Consider the following 14,881-nt stretch of genomic DNA (forward strand, 5'->3'; position numbering starts at 1 on the left):
AAAATTTAAAAACTGCACGACTGGTGTACTTGAGAGGGGGTGAGTGCGGAGGGATGGGTGCGGAGGGTTTGCGCCGCACCCCTCTGCTCCCACCTTTCTCACCGGAGCGCGGCCCGGGTGGCTCTTTCCATGCCCAGGCTGTTTGCCCCTGGCGCAGACAGCTTCGCGCTCAGAAATAGGAGATGGGGATGTGGTTTGAGCTGGAGCCGATGGGTACCGTGAACGGGCAAACGAGCCCCTCGAGTCTCGCTTACCGCAGAGCGTTTAGGCTAACGTGATTTAAGAGCTAAAAACCTTTGGCCTGAACCGCGGGGACGTGCCCGAAGTTGGGAGGACCTATTCTGAACGGGCTTTTTTTCCCCACAGCGACCGGCTGCGATGGCGAAGGGAGGCCGGAGCCTCTCCTCCCTCGGCGACCCCCTCTGTCCCCGCTGCCCTGCCCGCGGCGAGAGCCCTCCGGGCCGGGTCCTGCCGCCCCCGGGGCTGGGGGCACCGGAGCGGGAGCGACCCCGGCCGAGGCCGTGCCCGGCGCCCGAGCTCCCCGCTCGCCCGTTACCCGCCCGGCCCTGGGGAAGGGGCCGGGGGAAGCCGCCGCCGCCGCCGCCGCGCCTGAACCGGGGCCTGGAGGTCCGCGGCCTTGTTTTCCGCCTGGAGCGTGCCGGTGCCGGCGCGGCGGGCGCGCCGCCGGCTGACCGAGCGCTGCGGGGGCGGGGCGGGGCGGGGCGGGGCGGGGCCGGGCTCGGCGCTGCCCCCGGCGGCCCCTCCCGGCAGCGCAGCCGCCGCCCCGCCCCGCCCGGCCCGCGCAGGCCGCCGCCGCCATGGCCGCGCTGCACGCCAAGGCCGGCGGCCCCCCGCAGATCCCCGACACCCGCCGGGAGCTGGCCGAGCTGGTGAAGCGCAAGCAGGAGCTGGCGGTGAGCGGCGGGGCCTGGGCGCCGGGGCCGGGCGGCGGGGCCGGGAGGCGGCGGCGGGGCCTAGGCCGCGGGCGGCGGCGGCGGCGGCGGGGCCTGGGCGGCGGGGCGGGCGCGGGGCCGGGCCCGCTCCATGCGCTGCGCTGTGCCCGGCAGGAGACGCTGGCCAACCTGGAGCGGCAGATCTACGCCTTCGAGGGCAGCTACCTGGAGGACACGCAGATGTACGGGAACATCATCCGCGGCTGGGACCGCTACCTCACCAACCAGAAGTGAGTCCCGGCGGCCCTGCCCGGCCCTGCCCGCCCGGCCCGGCCCGGCCGGGCCCCCGCGATGTGGCTTCTCTCCGTTTCAGGAACTCCAACAGCAAAAACGACCGGAGGAACCGCAAGTTCAAGGAGGCCGAGCGGCTCTTCAGCAAGTCCTCGGTCACCTCGGCAGCGGTGAGTGCCGGGCCGGGCCCGGCGGGGCCGAGCAGACGTCCCCATCCCCGTCCCCATCCGTGTCCCCGTCCCGCTCCCCACCCCTTGCTGCTCCTCGGTGGTCACCCGGGCTGCTGCAGGACCAGCTTTCCATTTAAGCTCCTGTACCTGCCCAATATCCCCTGACCCGAGCATCTTCACTCCCCCGTCGCAGCCCCTTTCAGAAACCCCTTTCCTAGCGCCCAGAGAGGCGAAAGGGAGCCGCAGTCAAGAGCCACCTGTGCCACACGCCTGTCACTGCAATCCGTGTCTTTATCTTTTTGCTCCTAACCCCCTTCTGCTGTGCTGTGCTGGTGCTAGGTCGTAAGCTCTTTCAAGCAAAGGCCTGACGCGTCTTTCTGAGGCGATCTCTGTAGTTTTGAGCATTTGAAAAGTGGTAAGTGAATTACTGCTTTCATTAACATCCCTTTCGGTTTTCTAGGCGGTCAGTGCATTAGCTGGAGTTCAGGACCAGCTCATTGAGAAGCGTAAGTCACTTTCTCATTTCTCTCAGAATTTGGAAAGAACTACACTTCTCCCCACCATTCAGCTCTGTCTCCAGTTGTCTGGATCCGTGCTGTACGTGCTGCTCCCCCGCAGCGCTCCCCGTCCAGGGACCTGCAGCTGCTCCCCTAAGGCCGGCTCCTGAGTGCTCCCAGCACACCCGCTAGCTGCACAAGTCAGCAAAGTGGCACCGTGAGAAACAGAAGTAAAGTTGAGCTTCCTTTCTTGAGCAAACCTTTATGCCAAGCAAGGGTTTATTGTGCATAAAACTTATTTAAATGGATTTGGTCGTCTTTGGAGAAAGAGGCTAGAAGAGCTGAAGCAACGCGTTTCTGTTTGTGTCTCTCTCAGTCACTTGCAAGTGACGTGAGGAGGAGCCGCTTACATTCAGGATTTTTAAAAATGTTTTTGTAATCAATGCCAAATCTCATGCAATTCTAGTGTGCTTCAGTTGCTGAGGAGGTAGCCTGCTGTCCTTCAGAAATATTTTTCAGGTTCTCTTATTTACCACCTGGTGCCGTAAGGCTCAGCGTGTCTCTGCTGCCCCATGTTCTGTTGCTGGGGGCTGCTTCTTCCACGCAGGGCTTTGCCAGGGCAGCCTGGGGTGTGAGCTGTGGGGTGGTAACCGCTGTGCTCGTCTGTGTTTGTCATGCTCTAGGGGAGCCAGGCAGTGGCACAGAAAGTGACACTTCTCCAGACTTTCACAATCAGGAGAATGAGCCCAACCAGGAGGATGCTGAAGAGCTGGATGGGTCTGTGCAGGGGGTGAAACCCCAGAAAGCTGCTTCCTCTACTTCTTCGGGGAGCCACCACAGCAGCCACAAAAAACGGAAGAACAAAAATCGACACAGGTTAGTGGTACCAGCAGCCTTCTTGTCATGCCTTCTGAATGGTTAGCTGTTGTTGAATTTACCTTATTATGTGAATGGAACTAGTAACTTGTTAGAGTAATGAGCAGCTCAGGTCATTTGTTTTGGTAATTTTTCTGGTTTTCAGTTGTATGCATCTTGTAGCATTCATCAGGACCCCATTGCCCCCATTGTATCAAGGAGGGGAAAGCATGCTGAAGAAGATGAACAAGCAGCACAGGGTACTAACTCCAGCTCTGGTACAGCTAGGCTTTTGACCAGGCTTTTTCAATTCTCCTATCTGTCCAGGAGAATAAAGCTGTCTTCCTTCCAGTAGAGGAAGATTGCAGTCCTGGCCTCCTGTGCTTGCTTCTCGGTTTCTGCAGATCCAAGTAAGATAGGAGTGTCAGTACTTTCTTTGGAGAAGGAGGGTGAAAAAGCAAATTGGAATGTTTTGGGGGTTGTGGACACTCCCAGTGCCTTCACTAAGATTTCCACTCCAAGCCCTTTCAGCTGTCATGTCCCAGACTGAGTCTCTTTTGATTATGGCATTTGTCGTGTTAACCTCAAAGTGTTTGTTATTAAACTGACCTGAAATTCCTGTGAAGCAAAGATTTCCTGAACTCTTTGTGGTTGAATTTAGATGACCAGTTCTGCCCCTTAAGGTAAGCCCCTAAGGTGTGATGCAGCATGGTGGGCTGACGACTTGGAAATCTGAAATAAACTCCCTGCCTTACAGTGCTGCTCTCCATGGGCCAACATAACCTGCTGCTTAACTGTGTCTTGGAGCCCCTCAGCAGAGCTAGCCCAAGGCTTTCTACAGAGTATGACAGTGCGCTGTGGAGTCAGGCCCTAAGGGGAAAAATCCATGGAAATCCATGCACTTGGAAAGACGAGACATTTACTGCACCTTTCTGGAAGTGATTGCTGGAACTGGTGCCTAAAGACTATTAGAAGTAAAGGAGCTTTTAAAAATCAAGTGTTCTTGCTAACTTTGAGCTTGTTGGCTTTGTGTGTGGATGGGCTTTCCTTTTTAAGGGACCTTCCCATACAATTACAAGAGAGAAATGTTTTAAAGAAAAGTGGTAAAAATTTACAAAGATTACTGGGGGAAGGTTGGTTTGGGAGGTACAGAGGTAGGTATAGTGCTTGAAAAATGTTTAACAACTTTTTCTTCTTCGCTAGGTTTTGAGTCATTAGTGTGTCTTTCTTAGATCAGAATTTTCTTCCTACAGCAGTCTTAATTGGGCAAACATCCTGAAGTACTGGATGTCCCTTTGGGTCCTCATAAGGTGGGAATCCAAAGCAGTTCAAAACTCCTTTTTTTTTGCCTGTAGACAATTGGAAAGAAGTTCAGGAATAACACGAGAAACTACATCTGTAAACAAGTTCAGAGGAACAATCTGTAAAACTGAAGTACAGCTTAAGAAAATTGCTATTTCAGACAAATTATAAAATGTTCTACTAAGCGCTTACTTACATGGACAGCAAACCAATCCACTGCCGATGCAGTGGGGTGCAATACAAGTGCTGTAAATAATATAAATTCTTTTGCTCCGTTACATAACCCAAACTTTAGTGACAGGAGTTAGAAGAAACTGCCCTACTGACAGGTTGTGTTGCATTGGGGTTTCTTCTACATTCCTTCCACTGAAGCAGCTGATGCTGGCTACTGTTGGGGACAGAATGTTGGAGATGAGGAGCCCTGGTCTGATCTGGTATGGCAATTCTTATCATCCTAAGAGATATGTCAGACACATTACATTATGGAAAGGCTTAGTAAGTTAGTAATTGACTACTTCATAATGCTTAGCATGGCCAGATAGATAATTAAAAGAAGAAGAAGATAATTAAGTTTGTCTGTAATAAAAACTCTGTTAAAATTGTGATTGCCGTTACTATCTCCTAAATTTTGGCAGAAAAGACCAAACAATTTTTAAGTATATCTAGGTTAAAAAAACCAAGCAACCAAAACCCAACAACAAAACAGTCCCAGTCTACTGAAGGTATAGCGAAGTGCTTTAAAATGCATTGCAGCCCAGACTGCTCTTTCAGAAGAGACCTGCGCATCTGTTTCTTGAGTGTCATGGAATGAAAAAGAGAAGAACAAAAAGAAACATTGGCACTTCTTTTGATTCAGAAGCTCTTCCCTTTGCCAGCATACGTTTGAGTTCTGCTCACCTGTTCATGAAGAACTGGGAGGTGCTGGGAACAGGCACCCTGAAGCTGTACTGACTCCACTGGCTTTTCTACTTTGTACGCCACCGAGAGCAGTGTGGAAAGTTGGATTCAGGCTGGGCAGAACTGGCATGAATAGGCAGTTTAACTTTGAACAGTTAAAATCAGGGAATCAGATGGAAGTTACAGTGTCTTTATTGTAGTCATCCTCTGTACCCTCAGAGACCACAGGAAGGCCAAGATGATTCTTTTCTGTGCGCTCAGCAAGTTCATGGCTAAAAAGTATTTCAGAAGAAAACAAGACTGTTTCCTCTTAGAAATTCAGTGCTGAAAAGCTACTAAGTTACAGCTGATTTGATGATAAGTCTTTTCCCACCAATACAGTTGTTAGCTTTGGGGCAGAAGTGTTTCTAGAGACAGTGCTGTGGTATCTGTGTGAATGCTGAGACGAGGGGTGGGAATGTCACCAAACTGTAATTAGCTTTGGCCAAGTGACCATGTTCTCTTTTTAGCTCTCTAAAGGAAGCGAGTGCAAGAGGATGTGTGTATGTGTGTACATTATGAGAATATTCGAATGCGAAGTTGGCCACTTAGTTCTGTGTCGTCTCCACCTCTGCCTGAACAAGCTTTGCTTTGCCGTAATAATCTAGACAAAGCCACTGCTTTCTGACCACCCGCTCGTTTGTTTTTGCAAGCAAATCAGTTTTTCTCTCTGCCTATGAGCTAGTGTGCACTCTCACCTATCTGATAGCTTCCTTTTTCAGCACCTAAAATTCCCTCCATAAAACCAGTCTGCCTCTGTTCTAACACCTCTTTTTCCCGGAAATCCCACTGGGGAGGGGGACTCTGGATTGCCAAATCTGGAGTGCTTTTTGTGCCCAATTCTGGTTAAGATATCTTAAGAACTTTATGGCATTTGAACACTGGCTTTATTATTTATTTTATTTTATTTTATTTTTTAGTAATCTCGCTAGGGTGGCTAATCAACTAATTTATTTAATTCATTAGTATATTAATTTCTATTGCTTTCTTCCTTTCAAATGCTGCCCCTCAGCCCGTCTGGCATGTTTGATTATGACTTTGAGTAAGTTTGACTTGAATTAGTACTTGTGCTGTGTTGTTAGTGTGTAGACACCAATGTGCCTTTTGAGACCTTTCTAACCCATAGTTTATCTGTTTAATTGTAGGTATGTATATTAGGTTAGGCTGGGAAGTTTTTTTTAAAAACAGAAAAGCGTGATGGAGGTAACATTTTATTTAATAACTTCAGCAAAATTAAATTAACTTCACTCTTCTTTACCTTTCTATTTCATTTTTAAATAGATAAACTTTTTAACTTAAAAACATAGTTTCAAAACTGATTCTTCTGGCTTTGCTTCTTAAGGAGATTAGTGTAGACTTGGATATTTCCTTCTGGAAAAATGTAATAAACCAGTACCTTTGACTCATATAATCCCTGTCATCTTAAACTCCTATCTCTATTCCAACTAAATAACCATTACCACTATGTCTGAATAATTACCTGTGGCATAGTTACACATCTAACAAATTAACATAGAGCATGCATATTTAACCTTATTTCTTTATGCTGCATAACTTCCCTGTGATTTTTATTATGAATCTTTATTAACTCTTTTTTTGAGTGGACGGAATATGCATTTTAGCAAATAATAAAGAATCCACTCTCCGTCTCTTTGCTGCTCTCTTGTCCAGTAATATTGGGACAGTGATTTGGCTCAGCCGAATTGAGAATGTGGATTGAATTAACCAAATAGTCTTTGTTGTAGCCTGTGCCATATGCAGTAGCTGGTTCTTTGAACTCTAGTGTTGGTTTAATGTATTGAAATGGACATTTCTCTTATCTTTCCAACCACAGGATTGATCTCAAGTTAAACAAAAAGCCAAGAGCCGTAAGTATCAGTGCTCTGTCATTGTTTTCATTGCTCATCTGTAGACTTGAGTGGCTGACTGACTCCTAATCTTAAAAAGCCTCCCTCTGCTGTAATTTAAGATCTTATTTTCATGGTTGAGGAATATCATGGTATGAAATAAGCATTGTCTTGTGGATTTAACAGTAAATAAGCCCAGGTAGGTTTGTTATGAAGCTAGGTCACGGTTAAGTCTTGTCCACTTTTTATGGAAAAACCTGTTTTGCGTTCTATTATCTTGTCATGATCCAGAACATTAAAAGCATCTGGTTTTGGTTGATGTGTTCTTGAACTAAGGTTTTGAAGGATCCTTTCTTTTGAATGTTTAGCTACAAGAAAAAAAATCTCTTTTCTGTTTTGCCTGCAACTAATGGTATGTAGAAATGAGAGAAGACTGAGAATCCCAGCTCTGCAAGCAGTATTGAAGGTAGGAGGGTCTTAATGTGCCTGTCCTTTTCTTTCTCTGCAGGACTACTAGACTCATCAGTGGTGATGCTTCCGGGATTTAGGTCTACGTGAATCCCCGCTGAGAAAAATGCCAGTCGACTGAATGAGCACGATGGCAGCTCTCTGGCCAAGTGTCTGCAGATGGGAGTGGCTCACTCTAAAGAACTTAGATGGGAGAAAATCTTGGACCATGTACTTGCATCATTTTTACATCACCTGAGTTGCAGGAAGACTAAGGTGTAGTAGTAGTAGTAGTCCTGAGTTCCTGACTGTTCTGTGCTTCCACCTCAGTCAGGAACTTCCCAAAATTGGCTGATCTTGCTGCCACCACCCCTGTCATCTGCAAACCCATGGAGAGGTATTTCTTTTTCCACTGGACCTAGGGTATGATTCAGTATGTCCCACCTATGTTGTAAGACTTAGATTACTTTTATTGCTGATAATTAGCATTGTAGTTTTGGTTTTGCTTTGGTTTTTTGTTGGTTTTGTTTTTGTTTTTAAACCAAAGTGTATAGTTAACAAATTGCCTTTGGGTTTCTTTGTTTTAATCCATGTAGAGCGGAAAGTTCTTCATTTTGTGGAACAGCTTATTTTGATTCTTACTCAAGCAGAGAAGAAGGTGGTTAACCCTTTTCTCTAACTTTAATTTTAAACACCATCCCCTGAAATTTACACAGTGCTTTTAGATGCAGGGAAGGCTGGAGCTCCAAAGCCATCTTGCTCTTTACTGTCTTTGAGGTTGGGTGGATTCTCTTTTTAATACAAACTTCTGTCATTTGTACATAAACAATAAAATTACATGTTTGTCTCTCTTCTCATGTTTTGTGCAGTCCAAAATTTGACTCCTAGTGTTTTTTTATTCTCCATCTGCTTTATTGAGGACTTTGCTGGAATTCTTCCACTTCTGCATAGTAGCTTTTCCTTGTCTCTTGACCATCCTTGTGCTTTCTTTCCTCTGGTAGACATAACATTGACTACTTGAAAGGATTGCCAGGCACTAATCTCCAGCTGTGTTCCAACTAATCCCGCTTCAAGGTAGGACTTGGATGTAAGTCAGTTCTTGCTGATACTGGCAGAATGCCCGCAGATAAGAAATGAGCAGTCTGGATTGCCACTGGTAGAGTACACAGAGGGATGAGTGTTAGGTGCTTTTCACAGTAGCCGGGTCAAGATATCAGTGCTGATGTTGAAATAAGCTTTGCTTTTCTCAAGGTGGCAAATAGGTTTTGTTACTGGTGCTGTAATGTATTTGTGTCTGCTTAATGAGTGCTGTGGGAAAAGCTGTATCGCTCACCTGACGGCCCCCCCAGTGCGTGCATGTGCACTTGTTACAGCTGAGTGTTCATTCCGTTCTGCTACACCTCTGCTTTCCTGGTGTCTTGGGTCTTTTTCAGCTCCCTCCAGGCAACACAGTCAGTGCAGAGCGGTACCGAAGAGTGAAGGCAAATGTGTAGGGCAAAGTTCTCCCTTGTTCTGTTGTCTGGTTCAGGGATCAAGGCAGCTCTGTATTTGTTCACGGTGGGAGCTGGCTTATCCCACAGTAGAGTGAGCAGCTGGCACTCTGCTGTCAGGGGCCGATGGCTGCTTATCTGCAGGGGGGTGTCAGGATGTAATGGCTTAACGGGAGAGCAGCAAAGCTGTCCTACTTTTTTGTGTTTTAAGTTACAGAGGTTAAATACAGGGGGGTGGAAGATCTAGGAAACAGCATAAATTCCTGAAAGGCCTTGCTTTTCCATAGTTCTGGAGAAAAGAAGTCGTAGCTGATGGTTTTTGATTACTTGGCCTTGGTACAAAAGCAGTTTTTCTCCCACTACTTCCAAAGCAAGGATTGCAAGAGCGCTGAACTTCAGAGAGTAAAAAATCTTTGCTGCACCTCTTTGACCTCAAGGAAAGCTGCTGTACCTTTTAGACCAGAACATTTACCTGCAGAGAAACAGCAAAGGGCTCCTGTAGCTTGGCTTGGAGGCCTGTGTGTACAGGAGTTTTTTGTGGTGAAGTGTCAATCAATCAGCTCCACTTTCCCTGTGATAGGCATTAGGGGTGCTGCAGGGACAAGGGGAAAACGCAACCTTTCCTGCCTCCGGCAGTGTTTGTCACTAAAGGAAGGGGACAGCCTGTTCTGATGAGGACAGTGTCTGATGGCAGCAGCCCTGGGGAGCCAGCACACTGATCAGGGCAGAAAGCTAAATGGCAAACGCTTGGTTCACAGTTGAAGGCACCCTGTTCTGCTGATATGCAGCTCTTCCCTCCCAGGTCCTGCTGATGGGCAGTAGCCCTTTGGCTGCCACGAGACAGGTGAGATTAAGAGGCCGTGGGGCTCTGTGCGGTCTGCCCCAGCTTGTCCCAGAACAAGCACTAATGGCTGAAGCTCTGCAGCAGCAGCTTCCCCACGGTGTTACTGTGGGGCGGGGGGGAGGATGGTGTGTGGCGGTCTCTGATCACTTTGGGAACATAAGCACCATCTCCTACAAGAGTGTCATGAGATGGATGCTGGAGTCTGACTCTGGCAGTTGTGCCTAAAACTTCTATTTTATTTCTGAAGACTTCTGTTTTAATTCCTAAATGGCCTGAGTGACTAAAGATCCCCAGATAGCCTGGCCTGGGACACAGGAGTCAGAGTGCACTGCATGGGCTTTTACCTGAATGCTAATGAAAGCTAGAAGTAGTAGTTAAAAATAAATTGCAAGTCCTTTGCTTGTAGAAGATGAATCCTGAGCAGAGCAAACGAGGGGTGGCACAGCAGCAACCGTCCTTATGGCCACCAAAGGTAGAGCAGGAGAAACACTAATCCCCTGCGCAGCCTCGTCACCAAGAGGATTAGGCAGGATTTTATCGAGCCCAAGCAAGCGGTGAGCAGCAGCTGAGAGCTGACACCACGCAGGAGGGGCAGCAGCTGCCCCAGCCAGGTCCAGGAGGGGTCCGCGCATGGTGCATCGCCGGGTAAGGGGGCACAGCCCGGGGGGAGCAGGCGTCCCTGCTGAACTCATGTCCTACCTGCTGGGGTCTGGCCCTGTGAATGCTCGCCCTCCCTTTTGCTAGCCTGGCACTCGGCGAGCCAGGCTGGACACCAGCGTGTGCTGGTGCACCCCGCGGCTGCCACGCGTCCCTCCAGCATGCGGAGCGTGGCACGTGAGCAAGCCGGTGGCTCCCAGGGCTGTGGGCACATCACCTCTCCGTCTCCTGGTCTGCAGGGTCCCCATGGGCAGGCAGCGTGGCCCGCTGGTGCCGAGGTGGAGGCAGCTCCTGCGCGCCGGGTGCCGGTGGCTCCTCTCGCTCTCCGGGACAGTGCTCTGGGGGCTGTGGTGGCTCTGGAGGCTGGTGTGGGTGGGTACCACGGGGGGGTGGGGGTCCCTTCCCCAAGGGCCTTCAAGCACTTGTGTCGGCTCTAAACGTGGCGCGTGCCCAGAACCAGGTGCCGGGGCGTGGGGTCAAGGGTCTGCCGGGGGGGTGTACCGCTCTGTACCTGTGGTGCCGGGGGCTGTGGTTCGGTGCAGCGGGGGCAGATGGGGGAGGAGGTCACCACGCCGTCCGACAGCATGGCTGGAGGATTGGGACCCTCATCCTTGGGAGTTGGCTTGAGGCACTGTATGGTTCTGCCCTCCGAGAGCACTGGGGATGTGGGGATGTTGCTCCGGGCTCTGCCCTCCCTGGGGCAGGTTTGAGCCTGCTGCTCTCACCACGCGGCTGCCGTCCTCTCCCCCAGTACCTGCTGTTCTGCTACAAGAGCTGCTGGGACGGCGCCTTCCAGGTCACCGAGGAGGTAACTAACTCACTCCCCCAACGTGCCCCCACGCCACAGGGGCTGCGGAGATTTCTGACTCCCCCAGGACACGGCTGAGCCTGGTGACATGGTCTGTTGGGCGGCCCTGTGGCACCAGAGGGGCTGTAGGACCCCAGGTCACAGCATGGCAGGGTTCCCTGGTCAGCGTCGGTGCCAGCGGCCAGCCGGGCTCGGCTGCCCGTGGATATGTCAGTCCCTGCTGTCCATGGCGGCTTTCAGCTTGGCATGGTGCTGCGGTCGAATCTGGAAAGTGGCAGCCAGGGGAGCGAGGAGGAGGAGGAGGACGGGGGTTCCACTTCTGCGCTGGAGCCTGGGCAGGCAGGTAGGTCCCCGGCACGGCGGGGGGGTGTCCTTTGGTGCGGAGGCCGATTGGGGTGGGTGTCGCAGGGCGCTGGCGGGAGCTGAGCTGTGGTGCCAGGGCAGTGGCAGAGCGGCAGCGGTGCGGTGACGCCAGCGAGGCCATGCTGGAGAGGTTAGAGGCGCTGGAGGCCGACGTCCGCTTCCTCTGCACCGAGCTGGGCGCCGAGAAGCTGTTGTGGAGCAGCCGGTTCCTGGAGCTGCTGCAGGAACAGCAAGGCCTGCGCCAGCGGGTGAGTCCCCCATAGGGCCCCAAGGACCCCCCCCCAGTCCCCTCCAGTACACTGGACCCTCATGCCCCGTCCCAGTTGCAGGAGCGCCCGCGGTGGTGGGACAGCGGTGACAGCCCCGAGCTGCTGGGGGAAGCGGAGGACCAAAGTGCCAGTGGGAGTGAGGGAGAGAGCCTGGCAGGTAGCAGCTGGGGACACGGGGGGGATGGAGAGCCAGTGGTCAGGGAGGGGGGACCTGCCACCTGCAGCCAGAGCTGGGGATGGGGCAACATGTTGAGGTCTGCCGATAGGGAGCACTGGGAGGTACCTGGGAGGACAGGGTGCCAGGGAAGGCTCCCAGGCCTCTGTACCAGTTGCCAGCAGGAGCCCGGCTGGGTGCTCCTGCACTCAGCAGAGCTCCGGCCATCGCTTCGCCTCTCGCCCTTTTGCTCTGTTAAAGGACACCGGTGGATGGAGCCACGCTGGCAGCCAGCCCCATGCCCAGGCAGTCTTTTGGGGCCAGCAGCTCCACGACAAGCAGAAGGTGTAAGCGGGGTGTTGGTGAGACGGGAAGGAGCCATATGTCCCTCCCTGCCCAGGCACTGCAGGACATAGGCCAGGACGGCGCAGTCCTGGTTGTGTTCCCATGTCCTTGTATGTGCCTCCATCATCCTTCAGTGCCAGCCAGGCCCTGCCCCGTCCTGCCCCATCCTGCCCAGCCCTGCCCGTTCAGCAGAACTGCAGCCAGTTCCCAGAAGCAGGAACCAGCCGGGAGGCAGCTCAGGGCAAGCCGCTGTCTCCTGGGCTGCCCAGGGCAGGTCACAGTCACCCCTTGCCCGGGGCCACCCCTGGGACTGACTGTGCCCTGGGCAGGTTGTCTCTGGCGGAGTCCAGCAAGGAGCATCTTCCTGACCTGCTGCAACTTGTTGGGAGCTTCCAGGAACGAGGAGTAAGGTCACCGCCAGCTCCGTCACCTTGCACGAGCTGGTGACGCCATGGCCACGGATGGATTGCAAAACTCAAGCGCTGCCCCGTTTACTTCCTCCTTGGCCAGTTGAGCCCCTCTGTCAGCTGCTCCACACGCGTTGCAACTCTCGGCCGGCTCCTTGTGGCAGCTCTCAGCGGTGGGGAGGGGGAACCCTCTCTCCTGGGGGGGCCGAGGGGCCCTCGTCCCCAGAGAATGGCTCAGCCAGGGATGCTGTGCTGCAGGAGTGCCAGCCCTGAGTGGAGCAGGCTCCGAGCTGCATGGGGCACATCTGAGCAAACATGCCTCTGCCCCCCCTCAAAAGCGCTGTGTTGGGTCTGTCAGCCCCCAGCCCAGCAAAGGCAGAAGAAGCAGCTGGGGGGCGGGGCTGGAGGAGGGCACTGAACCTCCCACCCCCAGGAGCACAGACCCAGCAGGGCCACAGGACCTCCACATGTGACAGGATCAGCCTTGGGCTCCCGTGCAAGACCTGCGGGTGAAGGTCCACCCTGTGCCCAAGCCCTGGTCCAGCCTCAGGGGGCTGCATGCTGGCTCCCACCCTGCCACGGGCTCCCCCCACCACTGCCAGCCACTGCTCTGCTGCTGTAGAATACAGGCGGCCACTTTCCACTTGGTTGTGTGCGCTTGGTCTTTCCGCTGCACGGGCTGCACCACCGCTGCTCTGCAAAGACCCCAGTCCTGGAGCTCTTTGGGGAGAGGGTGTGAAGACGAGCTCTTGCTGAAGCAGACTGGGGACCAGTCCCCACCCCATGGCAGCTGGGGCACGGAACAGTGTGTACCGCAGCGGTGATTCAGTCAGGGAAGTGTGCATTGCAAACGTGAGCTGTGCTGCTGAAGGGAGCGTGTGGCAGCAGCGCTTCCCGCCTGGGAGATAATCCTGCCTTGCGAGAAGGCTATGCAAACCAGCCGCTCCTTGCCCAGAGATGGGCAAACGCTTTTCATCGCTGTTCCCACTGCTTAAAACACGTCTCGCCAGCCCTGTGTGCGCAGCCCTTCCCTGCGGGCCCTGGCACTGCGCTGTCTGCCACCGTCAGCTGCCTACACCTGGGCAGCAGTGACCCCGCAACCGCCAGGTAAAGGGGGACGAAGGACTCGCTGGCAACCGGCTTATGGCAAAGGCTACGGCTGCCCCTGAGAGAAGGCAGCCACTAATTCAGGGGCATCTGCCCTCTGGCACAGGCAGCAGAAGGCTCCTGCCGTCACTGCCTGCGAGACCCACAGGCACAGCTCTCCGGGAGCCCGGCGATGCCACCGCACACCTACACCAAGACTTGGCCTGTGCATTAGGCAGGGAACAAAGCTCTGAACAAATCCGTGCCCAGGACTGACTCCCTGCTCCCCAAGCAGGGCAGATGTCTCGATCCACCACACAGGCAGGCGTCTTCCTCTGGGACAGGCCAGAGGAAACTCCAGTTTCTCCTGTCTCCTCTCCAGCTGGTGCTCGTTTTCACTTGGGGCAAGTGCAAAGAGCCCCCCATGGCACACAGCTGAGGGTCTGCTAGTGACCCTGCTCTTCACAGTCCTGCAGCCCTGAGAACTGGCCTCCAGGCCTAAGGCTTTTTTTTTTTTTAACTTTCATTCTGATTTTGTTGCCAGCACCAGGTAGACTTGTCTGATGCTGCTTGTGAATTAACCCCACAACACTGTGGAATGGCTGCCATGACCCTCGGCCGGCTGCCATCCCCAGAGCCCTGGAGAGCACATGGAAACCATCTCCACAGCCCCCACTGCAGCCTCTGCGCCCACCCCACAGGGCTGGCCAGGTGCAGGGACTGGGGACAGGCTCCTACAGTGAGCAGGGATCGTTCCTCCCAACATGCCCATGCAACACCCCACATCAGGGAACCGATGCAATGCAAATAACAGCAGCCTGACTCATCCTGCACCAACCTGGCTCCTGCACGGTGTTTGAGGTGGGACAGCCCCACGCTTCATAGAAATACCAAATTAAATCAGGTCCTGCAAATGAGCCACTCCTGGGTCCCTGCTGCAGCAAAACCCCAGCTCCAAACTGACCATCCCCTCTCCTGCAGAATCACAGCAGCATCCACGCAGAGACCTCAGGAGCACCAGTGATGCCAGGCAGCAGCTTTGCAGCGATGTGACACAGTCCTGGCCCTGCTGCAGCCACAGCTCAGCTCTCCTGAAGCAATCCACAGGGCTGTGCTGGAAATCCCCTGACAGCAGCTCAGCCACTCTGCCCTGGACAGGGTTTAGGAGGTGGAGGGTGAAATAAAGCAGCATTAGCTACGTTCACCAGCTCTTCCTCCCC

General features: G+C 53.1%; 2 protein-coding genes across 11 annotated transcripts; both read left to right on the plus strand.

The window, feature by feature from the left end:
- Nucleotides 1-778: 778 nt before the first annotated feature.
- MEAF6 (MYST/Esa1 associated factor 6) lies at nucleotides 779-8,095 on the plus strand. 5 transcript variants are annotated; one of them, XR_011328024.1, is made up of 8 exons: nucleotides 779-914; nucleotides 1,068-1,183; nucleotides 1,267-1,354; nucleotides 1,815-1,860; nucleotides 2,535-2,727; nucleotides 6,090-6,147; nucleotides 6,779-6,812; nucleotides 7,300-8,095. XR_011328024.1 is itself a non-coding variant. In XM_069802854.1 (8 exons), the coding sequence occupies exons 1-8, from the start codon at nucleotides 819-821 to the stop codon at nucleotides 7,306-7,308; spliced, it is 612 nt and encodes a 203-aa protein (XP_069658955.1). In that variant the 5' UTR covers nucleotides 779-818; the 3' UTR covers nucleotides 7,309-8,095. The 5 variants fall into 5 exon arrangements, 4 of the variants coding, with proteins under 4 accessions (XP_069658955.1, XP_069658956.1, XP_069658958.1 ...); XM_069802854.1 differs by lacking the exon at nucleotides 6,090-6,147 and adding an exon at nucleotides 5,957-5,986; XM_069802855.1 differs by lacking the exon at nucleotides 6,090-6,147.
- A 1,218-nt stretch (nucleotides 8,096-9,313) lies between these two features.
- On the plus strand, nucleotides 9,314-13,206 carry LOC138689172 (uncharacterized). Of its 6 annotated transcripts, none has more exons than XM_069802849.1 (8): nucleotides 9,314-10,217; nucleotides 10,469-10,601; nucleotides 10,981-11,037; nucleotides 11,278-11,380; nucleotides 11,477-11,648; nucleotides 11,724-11,826; nucleotides 12,085-12,170; nucleotides 12,303-13,206. In XM_069802849.1, the coding sequence occupies exons 1-8, from the start codon at nucleotides 10,203-10,205 to the stop codon at nucleotides 12,480-12,482; spliced, it is 849 nt and encodes a 282-aa protein (XP_069658950.1). In that variant the 5' UTR covers nucleotides 9,314-10,202; the 3' UTR covers nucleotides 12,483-13,206. The 6 variants fall into 6 exon arrangements, with proteins under 6 accessions (XP_069658950.1, XP_069658951.1, XP_069658953.1 ...); XM_069802850.1 differs by having other exon boundaries at nucleotides 11,482-11,648; XM_069802852.1 differs by lacking the exon at nucleotides 10,469-10,601 and having other exon boundaries at nucleotides 11,482-11,648.
- The last annotated feature ends 1,675 nt before the right edge of the window (nucleotides 13,207-14,881 follow it).

The sequence above is a fragment of the Haliaeetus albicilla genome, chromosome 16, assembly GCF_947461875.1.
Source record: "Haliaeetus albicilla chromosome 16, bHalAlb1.1, whole genome shotgun sequence".
NCBI classification, from domain to species: Eukaryota; Metazoa; Chordata; class Aves; order Accipitriformes; family Accipitridae; genus Haliaeetus; species Haliaeetus albicilla.